The 25,717-nt window shown below is 49.9% G+C and overlaps 1 protein-coding gene across 1 annotated transcript in view; it reads left to right on the plus strand.

The window, feature by feature from the left end:
* The first annotated feature begins 8,064 nt into the window (after positions 1-8,064).
* The window catches only part of MED27 (mediator complex subunit 27), a 181,337-nt gene continuing 163,684 nt past the window's right edge, over positions 8,065-25,717 (plus strand). The window contains exons 1-2 of the mRNA XM_066580184.1: positions 8,065-8,295; positions 10,331-10,475. Of these exons, the coding sequence (XP_066436281.1) occupies positions 8,093-8,295; positions 10,331-10,475 (348 nt within the window). The 5' untranslated portion in view covers positions 8,065-8,092. The remainder of the gene's footprint in view (positions 8,296-10,330; positions 10,476-25,717) is intronic.

The following is a 25,717-nucleotide window of genomic DNA, read 5'->3' on the forward strand; positions in this document are numbered from 1 at the left end:
ATCCGTTTCTGGAGGCTGTGTATTAAACAGTACTTGTGTGTGTATGGATTTACTCCGTCACCCCGGAATCCCCCACGGAAGCTACACGGGAGAGTATTTACTCCACTATCCAGGAATCCCCCATTGTGGAAGAAGTGGTGGCATCACGACGCAAAAACAGGACTCAAGGTAATCCATCCCTTGGGTTCCTTTTTTATTAACCTGCCCGCGGCCCTTGGACATGTCACTGGTAACCCTCCGGGTGGGAGACGGTAGAGCTGCTGTGACAAACTCTACCCCACTGTCTCCAAGGCCACGACCCGCCACTTGGTCACTGCGGTTATATTCTTGTATATTTGGGGCAGTATTATAGCGGTTAGATTCTTGTACATAGGGGGAAGTATTAGATCAGTTATATTTTCATACATAAGGGTAGTAATACGTGGAGGTTTATGGTTTCACCATTTCTTTTAAATGCTGCCGCGGTCTAAAGCATTCTCTCTTTTCCATACATTACAGAAGGATTGGGTTATCCATTACTTTGCGGTGTCCCTGGCAGGACTATTACAGAAAGATGCTGCATGTTAAACTTGATCACATCACGTAGTGATTAGTTTGTACCTTCCATGCGGGAGATGACAGATTTCTTCCTCTTGCTGTACACTGTGAGTATTGCGGTTACCGGCAGGAGAAGGACGATATGTGATGTAAAATGATTTATGCTTCTACAGTAAGGCATGTCAATTACACTAATGGGGTGTGACCTTGCAGAAGACGGATGTGGCCTGCAAGTGATTTGTGAGGATTCAGAACATGAATTGGCCATAGTCTGATTTTACCAATTGACTTTGATTTTCAATTTTGATTGTTGACAGGCATAAATAAATAACAGGGAGTCACGGTAGGAAATGGAGGTAGAAGAGTCACTAGCAGCCTAACTTCAAATACATCTGTGAGTGCAGTTTATCCTAAAATTTCACACCCCTTTGTTACTACATACAGGGTGCAGGAAGCTGAGATATGAGGAGCTGTTTGCAAGCTTTTCATACTGTAGAGCTGCTTTGACTTTGCCTCATGACTGTACAATGTGTGGTGCAAAGATGACACTCCAAATGATGCAGATCACAAGGGAAATTTCAGTTCTAGAGCTTGCAGAGCTGTGAATGCAGCTCTAATGAATACTACAGGCTGTAACTCGGGAGTAGTACAGGATAAGTAATCTAATATACGTACAAAGCGGCTCATCCATATAGGTCAAGGCCCATTTAGGCAAAACGAATGGCGGGCAAACGATGTCCGACACTCGTCCCGACACATACTTGTTCTCGTGCTGCTGCACAGGAGCTTGTATCACTGGCTCACAGCAGGGTGGCTGGAGGAGATTTCACTTTTCACTCTCCCCCGCCCCTCTCCATTGACTTAACATAGTGGCTGTTCAGTACTGAACGACTGCTATTTACACTGAAAATCAGTGTTCAGCTCATTGTCTATCGTTTATGCTGCATAAATGATGGACGATGAACTGAACGACGATGGCTCAGAGTAAATAGCAGCTGTTCAGTATTGAACAGCCACTATGGTAAGTCAATGGAGAGGGGCAGAGGAGAGCGAGGAGAGAAATCTCCTGCAGCCGCCCCGCCCCCCTGCTGGCCGCTCTGTGAGTGAGCCAGTGATACTAACTCCCGTGCTACAGCATGGGAACGAGTGTATGCGGGGACGAGTGTTGGGCATCGTTTGCCCGACATTCGTCCTGTCTAAATGGACCTTTAATTTAAATCGAAGCTTGAGTTGCAAAATGCTGTGGTATCTAGCACCAAGACATTGGCAATAGGTTCTTTAAGACCTCCAAGTTGCTCAGTGCAGCCTTTGTGGATTGGACGGGTTTCTCTCGATTGGATGAGATTTGGGAGGAGAAGTCAAGTAAAATGTAGACAAAGACTCTGTGACGGTCGAAACGTAGCTTGTCTGCCTTTTAACCTGGATTAATAAAGGAGCATCTATGTCGATGCATTAATTTTAACCACTCGATGCTGCTCAATTTCTGTTTTTCTGCACTTTGGAGGAGAAGTCGTCTTCCTTCTTCTCTTTGTCTTGTTCTTAGACACCTCCTGCAGTGTGGCCGGGTGTATTATCCTCCTAAGAGAGGGCACTGCCGTTAGGGCATACTGCTACCATCAAGGGGGTATTGTCTGTAAAATGTTAGGTGGCTGGTACACTTCACATCCATGATAGCAAGACACAAGTACCCAGCAGAACTTTGCACATCACACTGACCACATCGGCTTGTGTTCTTCCCATCTCAGTGCCATCTCTTCCCCAGGTAAGTTACGCACCCGGCTGTCCACAAGTACCTAGGAGAAAATTGCCATCACATGGCCCCCGCCGGCTTGTCTTTTTACCATCCTGGTGCCATCTCATCCCAGGTAAGTGATACACACATTGAGTGAAGTGTGATTCATCAGACTATCTACCTTGTTCCATTGACCAATTCTGATAATCACATGCCCATTGTAGGCACCGCTGGTGGTGGACAGGAGTCACATGGGCACTTGGACCGGTCTGCAGGTAAACCGCCCCATATTTTGTAAGCTTTGATGTCCTGTGTGATCTGACACCTTTCTAGACATGCTAACAGGAGCTTTTCCCCATGGATAAGAATATTCTACATGGAAGCTATTTGCACCACAATCCACATGTTTAACATCTGGGTTTTGATGAAAATTTGCAGTAGATTTGTTGCAGATTTGTAAAGGCGACATCATCCGTGCCAATCGGCATCAAAGGCCAGATATTAAAGATGCGGACTTTGGTGGGGCTTCCATGTGGACTATTTAATTCTCTTAGGGAGCCAGCAGGAATCTGAACGCAGTTCTGGATGTGATTGACGTACAAGATATGACATGACTCCAGACCAGCAGAAGACAGGAAAAGGAACGTTCTGAAGGCAAGCAGAACGCAACGAAGAGGCAGTAAATGTTGTGCTTCAGTAATGTGATGCTACATTAGGATTATACTGTAGGGACTTGTATGCTTTTGCTCGGAGCACCAAGGGTTAATTTCTGCTGGCAAATCATCTTCCTATGAGCATATTCAAAGCAGCGGACGGTCGGAGCTGGAGAGCAGAAGTTTTTGCTGAACCGACAACATGGAAAGCTGGAACTTCACAGCAGCCACTTATGAAAACCAAATCGATCTTTTCTTTATTGGAATGTTACAAGAGAAAAATGGACAAGTAGCAGACAGAATAATCAGCCCCCCACCCCCAACCTCCTCCCGCCGCTCACCCCCATCCTCCTCCACCCCCTGGTCTATGAATATTGTCAAGGTCAGCCTTTCCTCTGCAAGTCATCTTCCCTGCTCCAGTACTAGTAGTGATACGTGTACAAAGACAAAGCATCTTGTAATCTGGAAACCTTGTGATAGATTCCAGATTACTAAGTGTGCTGAATTATTGGAGAACTAGATCATTGCAGAACAGGCTGATCAGGACTCTGGGAAAGCTGGGTAACAGGACAGCACTTGGGAGAACTTATTTTGGTGGGACAGCTGATCCTCCACCGTGTCAGTGCAGCAGGGCTGGACGTCCGCATTAGTGGTCAGGGCTGGAAGTGTAATAAATGGCTTCCCTCCAATTAAAATCGGTGGCTGCAATGCCTTCTATTACCCTTCCAGCTCCAACCTCAATGTGCATGTCCAGCCCCTCTGCACTGACAGCAGGCCGGAGGATCAGCTGATTGGCAACGATCCTGAGCAGTGGACCCCTTTAAAGCCCAATGTCCCCTTGCACGCATGGATTCCACTGCTGATGTTCTTACCTGTCCAGCTCCAGCGTGGATCTCTTCTGCGCCTACCGGATCTTCTTTCTTCAGCACAGCGGATGTGATTCTCGCAGCGTGATCCACCCCGGCCGTCTGCAGGCGGCCTAAGAGGTTCCCTTCTTCTCCCCTGAGAACCAAACATTCTGGACTCCAGAATGCTACATGTTACTTGCACTGATACATTGTAACAAAAAATGTTACAGGAGAGAGCTTTGTGCTGCACATGTGTTTCCCTCTTGGGAGTTTGTAGAAACTGGGTACAATTGTAACAAACGCTCAGCTGTGAAAGGGCATTAAAGCAACCCCCCAGTTTTGGAACAACATTCTTTCTTGATACCAGAAGAGAGAAGAGAATGGAGATATACTCACTGTCAGTAACCCCCCCCCCCCCCCCCCGAAGGAGTAATAATTCAATATCAGAGCAAAAGCATCATTTATTGTGGAGAACCAACCCCTTGTAGGGAGGCTCTAGTACCCTGTTGTACCGCCTCTAGCTTGGATACAAGATGTGATACGGGCGGGCATGGAGGGTCTAGTACCCTGTTGTACCACCTCTAGCTTGGATACAAGATGTGATACAGGTGGGCATGGAGGGTCTAGAACCCTGTTGTACCGCCTCTAGCTTGGATACAAGAGGTGATACAGATGGGCATGGAGGCTCTAGTACCCTGTTGTACCGTCTCTAGCTTGGATACAAGATGTGATACGGGCGGGCATGGAGGGTCTAGTACCCTGTTGTACCACCTCTAGCTTGGATACAAGATGTGATACAGGTGGGCATGGAGGGTCTAGAACCCTGTTGTACCGCCTCTAGCTTGGATACAAGATGTGATACGGGCGGGCATGAAGGCTCTAGTACCCTGTTGTACCGCCTCTAGCTTGGATACAAGATGTGATACGGGTGGGCATGGAGGCTCTAATAACCTGCTGTACCACCTCTAGCTTGGATACAAGATATGATATGGACAGGCATGGAGACTCTAGTAACCTGTTGTACCGCCTCTAGCTTAGATACAAGATGTTATACGGGCTGGTATGGAGGCTCTAGTACCCTGTTGTACTGCCTCTAGCTTGGATACAAGATGTGATACAGGTGGGCATGAAGGCTCTAGTACCCTGTTGTACCGCCTCTAGCTTGGATACAAGATGTGATACGGGCGGGCATGGAGGCATACAGGTTCTGTATGGTATCCTGTTGCGTATCGCTCCACATTTGCTGTAACTGAGCCTCTAGATCGTCCAAACTTGTAGGCTGTGGAAGTTGGCGTCCCAGATGGTCCCATACATGTTTTGTTGGTAGTAAATCTGGTGACCGGGCAGCCACAGAAGTGTGACAATGTTGTGGGGGCTTCCTGTGACCCCTTGTGTGTGCGGCCGAGCATTATCCTGCTGGAAGCCGCCATAAGAGGAACACATGTGGCTGCAGGATGTCCTGAACATATCGCTGAGCTGTCATTGTCCCTCGTACTACTACTAGGGGGGACCGACTGTCGTATGCGATGGCCCCCCAGACCATCACACCAGCAGGGGGCAGCGTACCGCTCCACAGCAAAGGCAGGACTGAGTCGCTCACACCGAGGTCCCCAGACACGAACACGGCCGTCATCAGTGGCCAAACTAAATCTGGATTCATCTCTGAAGACAACCCGATTCCACTCCGTAGCGTCCAGTTTCATCGTTCACGACATTACTGCAAACAGGGGAGACAGTGGGGTTACTGTTGTATCTTGTCTCCAGAATAATGGGTGGAGACATGCTTTGGTAGTCTTGAGTTGAAGGACACGCCCCCAGCGGCTGATTGGCTGCCACAGACAAGCCCTCCAGAGCTGGACCTCCTGCCTCATCCTCCCGGGCCCCACACACGTATGCCGCTGGAAGCAGGACCGGTCCTGAAGCTACTGCTGCTAGAGTGGCAGCAGTCCCCCTCTGCATTGGCTGCAGGGAGAGCAACAGCGTTGTTGGCAGCTCAGCGCAGACAGAGGGGGTGGGGAGGCCTGGCTTCAGTGTGGACGGAGGATGTCATGGGCGACCTCCGCGAATGTGACAGGGAGGTGGTGACAGTACCATATGTGTGTGGGGCCCAGGAGCATGAGGCAGGAGGTCCAGCTCTGGAGGGCACATCTTCGGCAGCCAATTAGCCACTGGAGGCATGTCTTTACACTCAAGACTGCCAAAGCATGTCTCAACCCATTTTTCTGGTGGAGACAAGATACAACAGTACCGACGGTGGGTGTCAGAGGCGTATGTGTAATGGGGCTGTGAGACCAAATGTTCCGCAGCCAAGCGACTGGAAATAGTTCCAACAAACACAGGGCCTGTAACAGTGGCATCCCCTGTCTTTAGATGGTGGACAATAAAACAGCTGCTGGTGCTTGTCAGACGATCAGCCGATCCTGTGATCCTCTTTACTGGTGGTCTGTCAGGGGTCCTGAGCTCAGTCGCCTTGTGTGCCCTCACACATTCACTGGTCCCAACATCTCCTAACAGTCTGGTCAGATGCCCCTCTCTACTGGTGGTCTGTCGAGGCGTCCTGAGCCCGGTCACCTTGTGTGCCCTCACACATCCACTGGTCCCAACACCCCCTAACAGTCTGGTCAGACGCTCCACTCTACTGGTGGTCTGTAGGGGGCGTCCTGAGCCCGGTCACCTTGTATGCCCCCATCCACTGGTCCCAACACCCCCTAACAGTCTGCTCAGAACGGCCGGTGGGGGACAATTCATCGATACAACCATCCAGGTTCTCACATCCCAATAATGCGCCCCCCTCTGGTAACGGGGTGAAATCTCTTCTCTGCATCGTAGAGGCGTCTAGTGGTCAACAAGCTCTACACAAGTGGAAGAAGAGGCCACTACACACAAGGAGCCTCCGAGAGCCTCTTATAGGCCAAGGGGGGAAACCAGTTTTAGGGCCTCCGGTGACAAGACCGTCCATCTAATCACCACAACTCTCATCATTTACAGATCTGTCTGAGATGGAACCGCATGCAGAGTTTTATAGCAAAACGACAACTTCTGCCGGGGGTGCGATTGTTTTTGAGAGAATTGTGGTGTGCATTAGGTAGTTAGAAAATTACCCTGACCATCTTGGATGGGTGAACCTGTGATCAGCGGATGGGAGGGTTGGCAGAGAATAACTACAGATGATACACGTCCATCCCCTCCTGTCCTTAGACTGAAGAGTGACTTTAAGGGCTTACTATTGATGACGTATCCTACAAAAATTATTTAATCACCTCGACACAAGAAAGGTGATAAAAGATTAATTGCTACAAGTCTGACTGCAGGGACCCCAGAATTGTGCACCCCAAGTCGCCATTGTGGATGGAGAGGCGGTGCGCATGCATGACCACCACTCCATTCACTTTAATAGGGCTTATAAAGACAGAGCGCTGTGCTCGGATATCTCCATAGACGGTGAATGGTCATACAGGCACAGCACTGCTCCCTTCAGGATCTTTGGGCGTCAGGGGCGTAACTATAGAGGGTGCAGGGGATGTGGGTGCACCCGGGCCCAGGAGCCTTAGGGGGCCCATAAGGCCTCTCTTCTCCATATAGGGAGCCCAGTACTATGAATAAAGTATTATAGTTGGGGGCCCTGTTACAGGTTTTGCATTGAAGCCCAGAAGTTTCAAGTTTTGTCTCTGTGCAGCATGGTTTAGGTATGGGTACGGGTACAGATAGAGGGGGGGCCCCAGCTCACCTACAGTTACGCCCCTGCTGGGGGTCACAGTGGTGGTGACGACCCCCCCCCCCCCCCAAGCAATCAGTTATCACCTAGCCTGTGATTATATTACATACTCCAGTACGCTGAAGCCCCCCCCGGCCACATACAGAACTGACGAAGGGGCTCGACCCCCCGAAACGCGTATCACTTGCTGGTTCTCTGTTGTTCCATAAAATATTAGAGCATCTCGGACCTTCCAGTAGCTCAGAGCGCTGCGCCCTCACACAGGTATTTACCACACTCTCTTTTCGCTATCCTCATGCCCACCTTGGTGGAGCGCCATCTGGTTGGCAGCACCCCCATCATTTGCAACACTTTTTACTCCAGACCTATTTCTCGCTCCACCCTCCTTTCTCATCTTTGCTACCCACAGGTGACATGTCCGCCATGCCATCTTCCTGAGGGGATCAGCCAGCCTCTCCAGACCCGTAAACTGAGGGACTACATGCTGGTTAGACTATTACGTGACGTCAGCGGATTCCCTCCGTACTACAACTCCCGGCGTCCCCTGCGCGGCCGTGACGTCATCAGCCGCCGCCGGTTCCCAGGGCAGCCGCTGATGTGAGGGAGGATGGCGGACCCGCTGAACGTCGGGGTGAACCTGGAGGCCTTCTCCCAGGCCATTCACTCCATCCAGGCGCTGCGCTCCAGCGTCACCCGGGTGTTTGACTGCCTGAAGGACGGCATGAAGAACAAGGAGAGCCAGGAGGCGCGAGAGAGGAGCTTCATCAGCGACTTCCAGGACAACCTGCACTGCGTCAACCGGGACCTGAAGTACGGACACCCGGGAGGGGGCGGGGGTGGGACTACAACGTCCAGCATGCCCTGTCAGGACTTGTGTTCTGCATCTCAGTTCTTCTCCAAGATCTCTGCTTGCTGTCAGTGAATGGGAGCATCCTAATACTTCTCCCCGCTGAGGGTTTGTTACAGTTGTATCCTCAGTGCTGGATATACCTGGAAGGCAGAGTTCATGCGGGATCCGCAGCCCAAAGTGGAGCATTGCATTCAATGTGGATCTGCGCCGTAACGCGTGCGGCACGGAGGCTGAATACGCGGGAAAATGGCGCTTCTAGGTGTGGACTTTTAGAGATACAGCGCCGCCGCCGAGGCCACACGGAGCGGAGTGCCGAAAAATCCGCATCAGAATCCGCTTCATAGGGTTCGGGTTTTCATGCGGATTCGCATTAAACTCCATATGTGATGGCGCCGTGATGCGGGCCGACCGCGGCGGCTGCAGATCTAGGGTCACTCACACGGGCGTATTCAGCTTCATTCCGCGAATACACAGTGTTTTCACAGACCAAACGCCCTCGTATTCATCGCATGTACCGACCGCACGTTATTCTCTGCCCTTGTAATCGCGGCGTATTTAGACACACAAGAAAAAAATCCCGCAAGAAGGTCGGCCGGATGTCTGGAGGTCATTAATATGCAGTGACTAGTATTTTGTGCATTTACTCGGCCCCAGCGCCTTTAATGCGCTATTTCAGTCCATAATACGGACAGCGTGCGGCTCGCCGCGTCTTATGTAATGCATGTAAATAGCGCGGGTCTGATGCCCCAATGCAAAGCATTTCAGCCCTGCGTAAATCCGCCCGTGTGAATGAGCCCCCAGAGTCGGGCTCCCGCATGTGAACGTGCCCTAATGTAAACCTGATGGTTTGTTACAATGTATCGGGGCGGAATCTGATGCTGATCTAAAATCTGCAGACATCCGCAGTTCTGCGAATATAACACGCCGCGGCGCACGTGGATTTGGCCCGTCTCAATGTGAAACTACATGTAAAATTCCCGACACTGATTTGGCCCAGATACGGCGCTAAATTTTTTCCAAGAAGTGACATTTCACCGCTGCCCTTTTTTTTTTATTTCCCCGCAGCGCACATTTCAAATCCGTGACGGGAAAGTCCAGATCAGAGACACACGGGGCGTGTAATCTGCGCCAAACTCCACCGTGGGATCATCCCTTACATAGCGCTGACGTAACAACGCATCTTCCTCCTGCTGCCCTCACAACTTCGGCACAACTTTTGGAATCCTCTGTGCTGCTGTAGAACTCTGCTGTCCCCCTCGCATCATACGTCCAGGCTGTTGGGGCATGCTGGGAGTTGTAGTATCTTCAGGACGTGATCACATGACACGAGCCGCATCCTGTTGGTTTGGTTGATCGCCTTTTTTTTTTCTCTTGTGGAATTTAAATTTCCATGATGGGGGGCAAAAAAGTGATGTGTTGCTTCTAGAGGTTTCCACGGCGACATGCGAAGCGGATCTGCAGCATGGCAGACTGCTAAACCGCAGCTGAAGGTCGCGTTCACACGGATCCATGCAGTCTCCGGTCCGTGGCTCCGCAGCGCATCCGGCCTTGGTTGTGTTTTTTGCACACATTAACAACAATTTCTACTAGTGTGACCCCCCCCCCCCCAAAAAAAAACCCGCAAGTCGGTCCCATCGTTGTTATGCTTATATGTGCAGCATGCGGACTTCACTGTACATTTGCGCGGTCGCACTGACTGCAGTCTGCGCTTTAGGTCCTTCATTTGGACCAAAATAGGACACGCTTTTTAATAAAAATTTTTTAATGAAAAGTCTGAATCCCCGATGCCGATCATTGGAGGATACGGTGCTGCATATTACACGCGTAATACGGACAATATATTGTGTGACTGCGGCTGAAATCGCAGGGTCTGCCTGGGATCTTTGGCGCAGATTCCGCTCTGACTTTTATCATGCTCTAAGCGCCGCCTCTCAGCCGGCGATCACCGATGTAGATGGGGTTTTTATAAGTCCCTGTCTTTTCTCTTTCTCTTAGTGAACTGGAACGTCTCAGCAACCTGGTCGGGAAGCCGTCGGAGAACCATCCGCTCCATAACAGCGGCCTGCTGAGCCTCGACCCCGTCCACGACAAGACCCCGCTGTACAGCCAGCTGCTGCAGGCCTATAAATGGTCCAATAAGGTAAGCCGAGGGTTCGGCTCGCCCCCAATTACTGTATCCCGTGCCGTACGCAGGCTTTACTGCATCGGTAGCTCTACAGCTGTTGTGTGACTACAACTCCCAGCATGCTCTGACAGCCACAGACTGGCAGTTGTAGCGTCACAGCTGTAGGACCACCATGTGCAGACCCCTGTCTTACTGCTTTAGAGATGAGAGAGCATACTCGCTAAGAACAATTGCTCGATCGAGCATTGTCCTTAGCGAGTATCTCCCCGCTCGGAAGAAAAGGTTCGGCTGCCGGCGCGCGTGACAGGTGAGTTGCGACCATGAGCGCGGGCGGGGGGGGGGGGGGGGGGGGGGGGGAGAGAGAGATCTCCCCTCCGTTCCTCCCCGCTCTACCCCGCCCACAGCCGAATCTTTGCTCCCGAGCGGTCAGGTACTCGCTAAGGGCAATGCTCGCTATACTGCTTCTTACTGGTTTTCTTATGGGTAAGGGCTCATTCACATGCTGGATCCCCATTGATTTGCATTGGGGAGTTCAGACCTGCGTATTTCATGTGCGTATTAAGCAAAAAATCGCAGTAAGTTCTATTTTGATCCAAATTACAGACTGAGCTAGCTCATTGAATGCAATGGAATTACATAAATGTGCGTGATACAAGCGTGTTCACGGCGCAATTACACATGAAATCAACGGGGCCCCCTTGCGGTTTTTTTTTTTTTAACGCATACAAGAACATCCAAAAATGCATTGAATACGCAGAGATTTGGCCTCATAATACGCAGCGTACTCACTGAGCGAAACTACATCCGCCCATGTCAATGAGCCCTAACGCCAGCTTACTGGGAATTCACTGTCACATGCAGAGGTGACCTGGGCCCCTGTGTTTTGGGTGCAGTGGGGGGTGCGGACCCCCCGCTGACTCTTCATTATAATCTTTGGTTTAGTATTTTTCTGCATCGTCCAGTCGTACATGATGGCAGCTCTGCAGTCCCGTCCCCTACTTCTCATTCCTGGAGCCCCTCTTCTTGTGATCAGTGAGGGTCCCAGCTTCTGCATCCACTGACCGAACATACGGGACTTACCTGTTTAACTAAAATAGGAGCTGCAGCCCAACTATTCTTGAGTCTTGAATAGTAACTTCCCCACCCTGCAGGGAGTTCATAAATGTATAACCAGACAGATTTGATGTCCATTGCGCCCACCTCCTCATCTTGAGCAGCACCCGGGGGGTCTGAAGTCATGACATGTATGTTAAGGTCCAAGTGTGAGCATTGCCCCGGACTAGTAATGTAAGCTGTCGGCCCGCCCCGTCTACAAATGCATTTGAATGACTGTTCACTCTTGTAGGTTCAGCTTGTGCAGCCTGTGTTGGGGGGCTTCATACGTGTCATGTCGTGTTACTTTCAGTCTTAAAGGGGTTTTCCGGGACTAAACTATTAGTAGGTCATCAATGGTTGATTGGTGGGGCTCTGCTGCTCAGGATCCATGCCGATCAGTTGATGGAAGAGGCTGTGGCACTTAAATGAGCCCCGCGGCCTCCTCTCAGGCCCGTGATGTCACTTTCATCAGTCACATGGCCTAAGAGCGTCTCGGTGTTACTGGAGTGAATGGGATGGAGACGCGGTACAATGGCCGGCGTTGTGAGAGCAGCTGATCGTCGGGTATTCCAAGCGATGGACACCCGATGATCTACTGTGGATGACTTCTCCTTAGGACGGCTCACCAATAGTGCAGTCCTGGAAAACCCCTTTTAACTGTTCTGTCTTTGTGAAGTCTTGTAGTATTTCACGTTGTAACAAACCCTCAACTGTGAGAAGTCTTGGGTCTGTCCATTTATAAGCCGTGAATGTGCAGAATGGCTCAGTTTATTGACAGCAAGCTGTGATTGTGAATCCGTTGAGATGGCGCTCCTCCATTTGTGCTGCTGCGGAGCAGTTTGGGGTTTTGCGGCGCGCTGCGATCCTCCATCTGATGATTTGACTATTTGCTTTGTTCACTGCAAAATTAAAGGATTTTTGATCAATGGGTTCTGAAAGTCGGGACCCCCGTAGATCAGCGCAATGAAGGGCTTTGTTTATTGTGCTGTACATGTGTCTGTTCAGAGCTGCAGTACCCGACACGGCTGCAGGCGTGTATACAGCATAAGGGGGCCCGGCCCTTCATTGTACTTAGTTGTGGGGGATCTGATGTTCAGACCCGACTAGTCATCGATATGAATGGACTAGCCTATAGATTTAAAGGGGTTTTCCAGGACTAAACTATCGATCGCCTGTCCTCAGGATAGGTCATCAATAGTTGATTGACAGGGGTCTGCTACCTGGAATCCCCACTGACCAGCTGATTGAAGGACCACTGTGTTCGGGTGAGTGCTATGGCTTCCTCTTCGGCATGTGATGAATGGGACTGAGCTGCACTACCGGGCACAGCCACTATATAATGTATGGTGCTGCGCCTGGTGTGGACTTTAAAGTTACAGCAGTGTTCGAGTAAGCGTAGCTGTCACTAATCAGCTGATCGGAGGTGATCCCGGGTTGATGGACTCCCACGAATAACTATTGAGGACGTATCCCGCAAACAGGTCATTGATGGCTTACTCCTGGAAAACCCCTTAAGGATACAGGCTGTTTTGGACCTGATGGTGCAACTATTTATTTGTGGATTTTTAGCCACTTTTCAAAACTTTTTTTATTCTTCCGTTGGCCTGACCGAAGGAGGGGTGTCTTTATGTGTGGCAAGATGGAGTTTTTATTGGTACCATTTTGGACAAACTTTGATAGTTTTAGTGTTTTTGGGAGGTAAAATGAACAAAAAGAGCATTTGGCTGTGTTAGGTCGGTTTCACGTATCAGAACCTGCGGTCGGAGAATCTGTCACTGACGCGGCTGAAAATACCGGAAGAGTAAACTCTGCGGTCAGCGCTTTTTCTTCCATCCAAAAGCCGGGCAACTGAGCGGAGGGCGGGCGGACTCATTAATGATTGGTTAATCAATGCGGTCCACCCGGCGCTGTTCGGCCGTGGGGATTCCCCTGTTCTGCTCCCCGAACAGAGCAGGAAAGGGGAACCCCGAGGGCAGATGTGAAAGCCCCCTTATTTATTGCTATAGCACTTGCTGTGAGGGATACGTTTTATTGGAAAGATTGTCAGACGTCTGATGAAGACGGGTGTCAATTTTATTGGGGATGGGATCTTGAGATCTCTAAATTGTGTATCATCGCTGTTCTGGCCTGTGACAAGCCATGGCAGACCTGGACTCCATTGACTGGCATCCAGTTGCCATTGCAGCCGATCGTCCCTCTATGATTTCATGGCAGAGGACCAATAACGTGGAGCGCCCTCCCTCTATTAACCCCGTACATGTCGCGAACAACATTGATTGCAGCATGTGAGGTGTTAACAGGTGGCTCGGTGTTGTCACTGATCCCCGCTGTTGCAGCAGGATGCCGTCCGTCACAGCTGGCTCCCACTGCTGATAGCGCGGGCTTACATCCTGAGCTTATACCATCCATATCATTCCACACGAACCCCTTCCCTCCCAGGATGGATATATATGTTCTGTGGTGGAAAGGGGTTAAGGCACTTATTGCATATACATGTCTGTTAAGTGGGGGTCCCACCTCTGTGATCCCCAGCTTTTGGGGGGTCCAAGGGCATGAAATCATAGACTGAATAGAAAGGTGGCTGCAGACATATGTGGTCCCTCGCTATTCAGTTAGAGAACGTGGTCAAGCAGTGCCAGTAACCCCCCTACTCTGGATATTGGGGGTTTCAGAGTGGGGAATTCACTTTCTTCTCGGTTGCGTCTGCTATTTTAGCTCAGCTCTACTGTAGTGAACGGGGGTAAGCTGCAATACCACATACAACCTGTGGACAGGAGTGGTGCTGTTTTTGGAAGAAGCTGCCGAATCGTGCACAACCCCTTAAATTGTCAAAAACCAATAGTTTCCCAATGGCGTCCGGCTCCTAACGTCTTTGTGTCCCGTTAAGTGATGGACCGGTAGGTAGCGTTTCATTGGCCGCTCGTCAGTGGCTTCTGCGCCGGCGTTGATGCTGTCAGCCGTTTTCTGTAGCCGGTGAGTTGGGAGCCTATTTTTTGCTTTTTGCTTACTGCAGTAATCTGCTGAAATGAGAACGTGTGATTGATTTATTAAAGTCGCCGCGCAGCGAGCTCCATTCATCTTCATAGATTCTTCTATCATTTTCCAATCTTTCAAAAGTCCAAATTGAAACTTTCCCTTTTCTGGATGTTTTTTTCCCTCCTCTTCTGCCGCTGGCGCAGGGAGTCGGTTGGGGCGTCTAGACACTTCATATTTTAAGCTGCATATATCAGGAGGAGATGAGCGCCTGACACCCACTCGTTACTGCCGGATCCAGGAGGAACGTGCCGCTATTAATTGATCATCAGTTCTTATCACACTAAAGTCTCCTTCTGACAAAAGCCGCAGTTCTCTGTCCCGGGGTTCGGTACGTCTCGTGCATCGGGGGGCTCGAAGTCAGGTGACCGCTGTAGTCAATCACAGGTCACAGCACCATTTCCTGTCCTGGCATCAGCGCCCCACATCTTGGGTGCCATCATGGCAGGAGTTTGGAATGAAACGCTGTGGCCTCTGATTGGCTACAGCGGTCACCTGACTTGTTACCAGTGCTGACGGTGGGGAATATACCGGATCCAGTTCGCTGCTTCGCGAAGGGGGGAGAAGAGAGGTAAGTATCAGTTATTTTGTTATTTTATTGCATGCCCAGCAATTAAAAAACAAAAAAAACTTTTTTTCTATACTCCTATAACCCCTTTAATCCGTGGCTGACCTTCTGAGGCTGAACCTTGGGATGTGTTCAGACGGTGGGATCAGACGCGGATTTTTCCGTGTGGATTTCTCCACTAAAAAGCACGACAGAAACCCCCAGCGGAGCTGCGAATGTCTGCCATGGCTATGCATAATTGGCCGCGGATCGGCACGTGGATTCTAACCCTCGGGCAAATCCGCATATGGAATTCCCGATGCGGATTCCTCACGGAAACAGCGTGACGTCTGCGTGAGGACGTGACGTCATTTATTTTTTTCACCACATAGATTCAAAATGTGTCGAAAAAATGTGCGCGCTTCTGTTGATGGGATGCGGATTTGTGGCAGAATCCTCCTTCATGGGTTCAAATGACTGAATTCACGGAATTTTCTGCATGAATTCCGCCTCTAAAAAGTATGTCAAAATCCGCGTCTTTCTGCCATGGATCTTGGCGCAAATCCGAATGTGGACTTAGCTTTGCCGATGGACAAAATTCACGCAGAAATTTGCATTTTCATGTCAAGAGGTGACGTCCCTTCTTGATGCGGAAACGTGACTTTCCCACGTCAGAATTGTACGCTCTGATTTTATCCGTAGGCGGGGCTTAATCCGCGCCAAAATTGCAGCAGAAAGCCACAGATTTTGACAAGGTTTGTAGAGGTGGAATATTCCACAGTGTATTCCGCCATCTGAATATAGCCGCGGGTCTTCATGGGGATCCGTACGGTAAATCTGCATGCGCCCGCCCCGCGCCGAAGCTGCGCTGAGAATTTATAAGGAATTTTATTTATTTTTCATGATGCGACTTTCATAATCGGCCCCATAGAAACTGACTCTAAAAATGGGCTAGTGATGTATGACTGGTGGCGGCACCACCCCGGGCGGTAATGGCGCGGCGGCGCTCCCCATCACTGCCATACTAACACAAGGACACACTTGGTACTGCGAGTGCCGGTGGGGATCCCTCGTGATCGCTTGCTCTAAGAAAGGACCATCTATGTAATATATACTCTATCTAATGGAGTGCCAGATACAATAATGACTGCGCCGCATGACGACTTAGTGATGTCATCAGTTGTTACGTCTGTCGATGCGATTTGATGTCTTGTCTCACCGGAGCCGGATAGTAACAGATCCATGTTTTTGACTGTTGTCTTCTATGGGGAGAATGCCGATGCTGCATATGGATCCTTCCTCCCATAGAAGTCAATAGACTGTAAAATCCCGACGCGGACATTGACTTCTGTAACGAGGATCGATGTCACAGATCTGTATACATTTATATCTCACAGTGCAGGAAACGGATGGCGGCTTATTCTACATTCTGCCGAGTTCAGCAGCTGAATCTTCTGCAAATCCCAAAACCGGAAGAGATTCTCTGCGCTTTCACTTGCAGAGATGCTCCTGGCAGCCCAGAGCGCTGTGACTGCAGCTGGCAATTCTGCTGGCACCCCTTTAACCCCTTCCTGCCCAAAGACGTAAATGTACGTCCTGGCTGGGAAGGGGTTCCCGTAAATGGACTTTAACTTCTGTCGTATGGATGGCACGGTCTCGGTAGCTGAACCTGCACCATCTGCAGCAGGAGCTGGAAGGGACTGACGGGCAGCCTCCCGCTGCAACAGCAGGAATTGGTGAGACTACCAGGCCCCGCTATTAACCCCTTACATGCTGGGATCAATGTTGATCATGGCATGTAAAGTGTTCAGAGGGAGGGTGCTCCCTCTGTGACATAATCGGCTCTTATATATGTAATCACGGAGGGCCAATGTGTTGCCAGGGCAACCGGACACTAGACAATGGTGTCCGGCTCTGCCATTGCCTGTGACTGTTATAAGAAGTGATAATGCATTGCAGTACAAAAGTACTGCAATGTATTATCAGTGTGATCATACCGGTAGCAATACAGGGACGTAAAAAAAATTTGTTTAAAAAAAAACAAAAAACTTCTTTTGCGCCATTTCTCCTTCTTTGTTAAAAAACAAAATTAAACAACCACAGCTTGGTATCGTCGCATCCATAATGGCCCGTATAATAAATTGAATACGCTTTTTATCCTGCATGGAAAACGCTAAAAAAAAGGCGAAATAAAAGTAGTCAAAAAGGCCGTATGTACCCCAAAATGGTGCCAATAAAAACTACAGCTCGCCATGCTAACACCAAGCCCTCACACGGCCAGATCCGCAGAACAATAAAGTTACGGCTTTTGAAAAGTGAAGATGAAAATCCTTAAAAAGTTGTTGCGTCCTTGGTTCCAAAATAAGCTGCGTCACTAAGGGGTTAAATCCATGCGTGCCTGCAGGGTAATGGCTTACCTAGTGCGCCTATTAGAGCCGGATCAGTGACTTTGGGTTCTGGTTCGGCTCGCTCAGTCTATTCTGCCCACGGTGACCTTCGGCGACTCCGTCCCCCCCCTCCCGGTTTTCGTGGCGTTTTGCGTTCGCCTCCTGAAGTGGCAGCTGTTTTTTGCTGTTCTGTATTTTGTTTTCCCTGCATCTCAATAATTAATGCCCCCCCACCCCCATTTGCTGCCTCCACCTTGTATATTTGATGAGCTGAGATAAGGGCATCTCCTCGCGCCTGCCCGCCCGCCGCTGCCTGTTCTAACATTACTGCTTGCTTGAGTAACTATGTGGCAGGCAGATAGCATGCAAGCAGGGAAAGCAGGCCAAGATTGCAGAGGACGCCGGTGAAGGGCAGGGAGATCTTTCCGGCAGAAGTGATAATGTAGAACCTGACATCAAACTTCAGGCGCTTAACAAGCTCTCGCTTGGAATTTGGGAGCAGCGCTCACCGCGGTTTAGCATAATCCCTGTGTCAGCAGCATCGCCTCCTCGGGATGCAAGCGCAGAACAGACAAACCTATCGTCCAGGTACCATTGTCATCCCTGCCCCCACCGTTCGCCTCGGGGTGCCATCAGTATTCACCGTGCAGACCACATCCGATGTCCTCATGGAGGGGCTGCAGGGCTACCGAGCGGGCTGTCAGTGAATGGAACACCACGTATGCCGAGGATGTCGGACAGTTCCTTGTGACCAAGAGGGTCCTTCAACGAGACCTTCACCGCTCATCAGGACTAGTTATACAATGACATCAAAGGGGCTGTGCAAAATCAGCTTCTATCACCTATCTGTTGTATAGGTGATAGAAGTCAGATCGGTGGGGGTCTTACCGCTGAAACGCCCACCCATCTTGTGAATGGGGATGCCACCCCCCCTCTTTTTCTTATTGCGCCCCCACAGTGAGTAGGAAATTGAATAGAGTGGGTACCGCGAGCCTACAGTGTGAGAAGAGGGGAACGTGGGACCCCCGTTTTTGGGTGTAGGTGCAGATAGCTAGATGGTTAAAGCTGATTTTGGTATAACCCCTTTAATTTTATGGGACAACCCCCTTTAAAGGGATTTTCCAAGCAAATACTATTGATGACATATAGACAGGATACGCCTTCAATAGTTGATCAGTGAGGGTCTGATGCTTGGGACCCTGGCCAATCCGCTGATCAGGCAACCTGCTATCGGTGCTGCAACACACAGCGGACGGAGTGGAAGCAGTTGGCTCCGACCCTGTGTAGTGGCCGGTGCTTGTAATTGCAGGCACTGCTGTCACTGATTTTAATGAGCACACAGCTGCAGTTGCAAGCACCGGCCAACGGCTTCCACTCCGCGCTGCAACACACGGGGTATAGATGGCAGGCTGATCGGCCCGTGGTCCCTAGTGGCAGACCCCACCCAATCAATTAGTGATGACCTATCCTGTTTATAGGTCATTAATAAGTATTTGCTTCGAAAACCCCTTTAAATTCGTCAGGATCAGCCAATCGGCAGGCGTAAATGTTATCATGGTAAGAGAGAATGGGCCAATATGTTTCGCTTGCAGAGAAGTGCCTAAACTGGATGCAACTGTAACGAACCCCCAGCTTTGAAAGTGTTTAGTCTGATAAGATTTTCGCCCTCTTCTAGCTGTCAGTGAATAGAAATATTCTTTGTCTACATCCAAAGGTTTAAAGGGTTTGTCTCAGGAAATAAAGGTATTCCATATCCATAGGATGGGTGATAAATAGCTGAACTGTGGAGGGCCAATCGCTGGGACCCCACTGATCAGGAAAACGGGGGTCCAGCATGCCGCCGTATGAATGGGGCGGCGGTTCTCCATTCACCTCTATGGGACTGTCAGATGGCAGTGTACAGACGCTCGGCTATCTCTGGCAGTCCCATTGAGATTAAATAGAACGGTGATGTGCATGCTTAACTGCTGCTCCATTCATTTGGTGACCTGTGGGACCCCCTTTATCCTGAAAATTGGGGGTCCCAGCCATTAGATCCTTGCCGGTCATGTGGGTAGGGAATACCTTTATTTCATGGGTGACCACTTAAAGGGGTTGTGTCAAGTTATAAAGTTATCTCATATCGAGAGGATAGGACATAACTTTGTGCTCTATGGGGGTCAATCCAGGTCCCTCCTGATTTCGGAGCTCCAATGCACTTCTTGCAATGCTTGGCCGCCCACAGAAGATCAGTTCCTGGTTCCAAGATTAATAAATCCCGCCTCCAGGAAGCGATGGCTCTGATTGGTTCTCAAGCGCTGTTCAGCCAATCAGTGCAGTGCTCGATGAACCGATGCGGTGGCTGTAATTGGTTCATTGAGCACTGCATTGATTGGCTGAGCAGCGGCTGAAGGACCAATCACAGCCATCGCGTTGTGGAGGCGGGATTTATGAATTCTCTGAGCCGCAGCATTGATTGGCCAATTCATAAATCCTGCATCCACAACGCGATTGCTGTGATTGGCTGAGCAGTGCTCGATGAACCAATTGCAGCCATCGCATAGGTTCATCAAGCGCTGCATTAATTGGTTCTTGAGTGCTGCTCAGTCAATCAGAGCCATCGCTTCCTGGAGGAGGGATTTATTAATCCTGTAACCAGGAGGTGGTCTTCTGTGGGTGTGCGGGGAACGGCAGGAAGTGCGTCAGAGGGACCTGGTCGAGCCTGCAAGGTAATGTACTCCTTTTTTTTTTTTAAACTGTAATGCAAGCTAGGGCTTATTTTTCAGGTAGGGCTTCTATTTCAAGCTCCCCGAAAATCAGCGTAGGGCTTATTGTCAGGGAAACCAGTTATCTCCATTGAAATGAGTGGACCGTTGGTGGAACATGCAACCTTCACTGCTTCCATATGGGACCTTAGGGACCCGTGTTCTTGGGATCTGGGGAGGTCCCAGTGGTCAGACTCTCACCAGGCAGCTATATATCTTCCATCCTAAGAATAGGAAATACCTTTATTTCATGGAGAAATGCCTTCTAAGCCTTTGGAAGTAAGATATTTCTATTCACTGACAGCTAGCCGAGGGTTACAATCCTGTCAGACCGAATACTGTTGCATGTACTGTAGCTGTGCCTCTCTGACCTAAGTAGATCAGCAAGATGTCCCTCCTCCCTTGATAGTTTGTTACCATTTACCTGTTTCAGTCTGGAGTCACAGAGAATGGAGGAAAACATAAATGCTCCCACTTGTTGACAGCAAGCAGAGATTTTGAAAATGGTGAGGAATTGAAACGAAGTGAATGCTGGAAAGTTGCAGAACTTTATTTGCAGCGTCGGATTGGTGGGCTCCTCGTCTCGCATCCCACTAATGTTCCTTCCTTACGTATCAAGAGTCAAGGATGGTAAAAGCCCATGAAGATCTGGGGCCCCTCAGGCAGCTCCCAGCAATGACTTCATGGTCTCAGCTTGGGCCCCACGGGGCTGGTTGGGGGTTCCTGTGTGGTCACGGGGCCCCTATGACTCCATGTAACTCCTTGTCTTGTGTCCTTGCACCGCTCTCTCCTCATGCAGGTAGCCGCGCGCCTTCCGGAATTCTGTAAGCTTTATCTGCCCGTCTTAAGTTCGCCCCAGGAAAAATGATTTGCATGAGGTCCCTGGTGGCCGCGACTGGTTGCTGCAGGATGGAATGCTTGGCTGGATCGGCGTCTTATTTATGTAGAGGAGATGAGGTTTTTTTTCCTTTTTCCCTACCGGCGTTCGCGCCAATTAAAAGCGGAAAAGCCGCCAACTGATTTATACTTTGTGTTAATAAGAAGAAAAGTGTTCCTACTGCTAAAAACTGCTATCCGAGGTCTGTGCGATCGGACGTCGTCTCATCAGGCCTCCGATGGCGTTCTGGCGTTGTGGTGATGTAATGATCCACGGACTGGCAGCCATTTTGGCTACAATGTTTGGTGGCGCATATCCATACTGAGCCACCACGGAGCCTGGAGACGGTCACCGACCACAGCCTGGATACCCGTGTCCGGGCCTGCACCGTGGATCGGGTCGGTCTGGATTGCCCGTACAGGCCTTTGTCTGGATGATGTCCGGTCATTGTCTCATATAGCTATTCTCCAACGTCCCGCCCATTGTGGCCCCCTGTATACTCGTATCCCACCTGTCCCGCCCCTGGCGACTCGCTGTATCAATGTGTCTTGCATATATTTACCCCCCATATATAAACATATCCTGCCCGTGGTGCCCGGCGCCTCCCACGTGCTCCGCCTCCTGCGACCTGTTGTATAAACATATGCCGTCTGTCCCACAAATAGTGACCCCCCCCCCCTCTTCTATAAACTTGCTCTACGTATTTCCTGTACATAGTTGCCCCCTATGTATAATGGCCCCTGTGTAGGTGTGTCCTGCGGATAACTACCCCCCCCCATCTTGCTCATATAAACATCCTGCCCGTAGTGATGCCCAATATACATATACCCTACTAGTATATATCTATATATAGTCACCCCATGGGTCCCACCTTTTAGTGACCCAGATATTAACTTTTTTCCTCAATTCCAATACACGGCAACCATAACTGTATGTATGTATCCCATGTGTCCGCATGTGGTGACCCCCTAAATAACCCACACCGCTCGGAGTTGTATGCCCGCCCCCCGTAGCCACCATCACCCACTTTCCCCAGACCCCCGACCTGTACAGCCCGGTGATATCTGTGTCGGGGATCAGGAAAGCTGGGTGCCTTATCTTAGGGGGCGCCTTCTCTTACTTCATGATCCTGAGGACCCCGGAGTTCATTCTCCGCCCCGCTGATGACATCATCAGAGGCCGTTCTACAATCTGGGTTGTAATAATGAATGACGTCTCCTAATCGATAACGTATAGATACCCCCCAAGAATAGTAATTAGCAGATCCGTGGCCGCCGGTTACTTTCATTCCGTCATTTTATTTTTTTGTGGCGTTTGAACCTTTTTTTTATTGCCGCTATTTGTTTAAAATGATCTATTTTCCGATATTCCGACCTACGATGTTTTGTTTCCACTTCGGAGCGCCGGTGTTTCTCACTGATAGATGGCTCTGAAGCGCTTTTAACCCTCAACAAACTGTAATTGATCCGCTATGGGTACTTATGTAAATGCGATACAATCCCATAAATTGTGGCACTTAAAGGGCCGGTAGCCTAAAGTCAGCTGCGGTTGTGGAGGCGGGATTATAAGTTGGCTGAGCCACAGCATTGATTAGCCAATTCCTAAATCCCACCTCCACACCGTGATTGGTTCTTTAAACTCTGCTCAGCCAAACTATGTAGAGCTGGATTAACCAATCACAGCCCTCGTATTGGTTCATTGAGTGCTAGATGAACCATTCAGAGCCATTGCTTCTAGGAGGCGGGAAGTGGCCCAGCATCCAGGAAGTGATCTGTGGGCGAATGAGGACGCCCGGCGGAGCTCCAGAGAGCAGCGAGAGGACCCGGACCGATCCTATTAGGTAAGTACTCCCTTAAGCTAGGGCTTATTTTAGGGTTAGAGAAATGCATTGCATGAAAATCATGTTTGTGAGATGTAATGCGATAAATTAGGAGGCTGCATGGGGAAACATGGGCTACAAAGAAACGACGAATCGCGGCTGTATGGAGCGTGCTGCCATTATTTACCTTTTTCCCCTTCCTTCTTGCAGCATCGCATCAGACCAAACCTCCCTAATGTGAAGGAGCCCATTGGACAGCACGGGCTTCACATAGATGCGATGCGTAGCGCTGCCGCATCACGAGAAAATTGTGTCATTTTTTTTTTCTTTTCCCCACGTGAAAGCGGCGTTAGCGAAATGTGCGTGGGGCGCCGGGTATAAGGTTGGCACTCTTGCCATGTTCCTATTATTTACATGTGAATTTGCAGTATTTACTATGCTTGTTGTATGTGAACCTGATGGTGATCGCATTGGATGCCTCTGGTCACATGACCTGCCTGTCTCTGGTCACATGACCTGCCTGTCTCTGGTCACATGACCTGCCTGTCTCTGGTCACATGACCTGCCTGTCTCTGGTCACATGACCTGCCTGTCTCTGGTCACATGACCTGCCTGTCTCTGGTCACATGACCTGCCTGTCTCTGGTCACATGACCTGCCTGTCTCTGGTCACATGACCTGCCTGTCTCTGGTCACATGACCTGCCTGCCTGCCTCTGGTCACATGACCTGCCTGCCTGCCTCTGGTCACATGACCTGCCTGCCTGCCTCTGGTCACATGACCTGCCTGCCTGCCTCTGGTCACATGACCTGCCTGCCTGCCTCTGGTCACATGACCTGCCTGCCTGCCTCTGGTCACATGACCTGCCTGCCTGCCTCTGGTCACATGACCTGCCTGCCTGCCTCTGGTCACATGACCTGCCTGCCTGCCTCTGGTCACATGACCTGCCTGCCTGCCTCTGGTCACATGACCTGCTCCATGCCTTCCTTTTTGATGCATTATTTCTTTGTTTGCGACTCTTATCTCCCGTAATCTGAGGGTTTAATACAAATAAAATGTACACGGTTTTGTATTAAGGCTTTTGCCTGCTGCCCTTCTTATATTCCTGCCCATCATGTGTATGGCAGCGATATATGCAGCTTTGACTTGCTGTATCTCAGTTTATTACATGTGTAGACTAATATAAAGGTTTGCATACGGAGAACTGGAGAAGAGAGGCAAAGTGTTGTCAGAAAGTTACCATTTTCCATCCCTGAGAGGGTTCTGGCCATGCTCTGACCCCTGCAGGAAGGGGGAGGAGGTGAGGTGTGCCATCATCTATAGTGAGTGGTGGAGCTTGTGTTTATCTATCTTTAGTGTCACTTCTCATTGTATTCTGTGATGATGATGATGATAAGATGAACAGAACAGGAAGTGACGGACTATTATTAGGCCTAGTGGTCAGTGTGAGAACTGCAGGATTTCAGGAGTTTTCTTATTATATTGTGACACTGAAAATAAAAAAATTCCCATGTTTTTAATACACAAGCCTGATTCCTAGAGGTTGTTTTCTGATGACACTTCCCCTTTAAGTCGTCACGTCTTCATGTCCCTTTTATGATCCTCAAGGTCAGACCCCCGGAATCTGCTTCCGTGGATCAGACGGTGACCCTGACAGCGTTCCCCAGCACTCCCCCTCCCTTAACGAACCTTTCCCAGCGCCACCATGAAAGTGTTTTTTAATCGTTCCCGGAAACTTTTGGTGTTTTCCCTGCAGACTGCGCCGAAATCCGTTTAATCTACTGAACCGCGTATAAAATATTTACTAATTCATTCCAGTATCAGATTAATTTTTCAGTCGCTGTTGATAATCAGCCGTTTAACAAATAAAAGTGCGACCGTCCAAGTGGCGGATGAAACGAATGCTAATGGCGCCTCGCGTCCCCCTGGTGGATGCGCATTTACCTGAAAACCAAATTTTTTTTTTTTTTCCCGTTTCATCTCCAAGTCAAGAAGAGAGACGCTGAGAGCCCCCCCCCCCCTCCTCGATCCGCCCCCCCCCCCCCTCCCCGATCCGCTGCCTCCCGCTCACTCCACAAAAAAGTTTTATTTCAAGCAAGAATATGCTCAGTTCTCGGCACCATCTGTTCAGACGTCTTACATAAGTTTACTTATACGGCGCGCAGGGATGGTAATGAGCGGGGGATGGCGGCGAAGAACGCCCTACATGGTCCTGTGCGGCGATTGTGCGTTGGAATTGCATCGTGAGCAGTGGCCATAGAGGACTGGAGACGTGTAATGTGCCCCCGTGCCCGTGCGGGCAGCCTGGCATTCGGGAGCGGTTAGCTTGCGGCGGCTTGTCGACCAGGGAAGCGACTGTTCAGAGTACAGGCCGCCGTGAAAGGTGCGGATTTACTAACGCTAATGCCCCAACTATGTTGAGCCAATAGTGCGCCAAATTCATAGTGTAATCGTCCGCATTCCCATGACTGTGCTACGGACCGAACGTGCAATCGACGCACAATCCGTGGCAAATCCGCGTGAAGGAAATGTACCATTTCTTTCCACACCGCAGTCTACACAGGCGGATTCTAAATTCGTGTCGTAAAGAAAATATTCAGACGTGAACATGGATTCCATGTGGGATCCACGTTGGGTTTTCCGCACGCAGATAAGCCACTGAAGGCGCGTTCATACAGCAGAATTTAGGGCCAGAAATTCCGTCTCTAATAACTACGACTGTCCCAATTTTTGGCGCGGATCCGCACGTGGATTTA

The sequence above is a fragment of the Eleutherodactylus coqui genome, chromosome 10 (assembly GCF_035609145.1).
Source record: "Eleutherodactylus coqui strain aEleCoq1 chromosome 10, aEleCoq1.hap1, whole genome shotgun sequence".
Classification (NCBI taxonomy): Eukaryota; Metazoa; Chordata; class Amphibia; order Anura; family Eleutherodactylidae; genus Eleutherodactylus; species Eleutherodactylus coqui.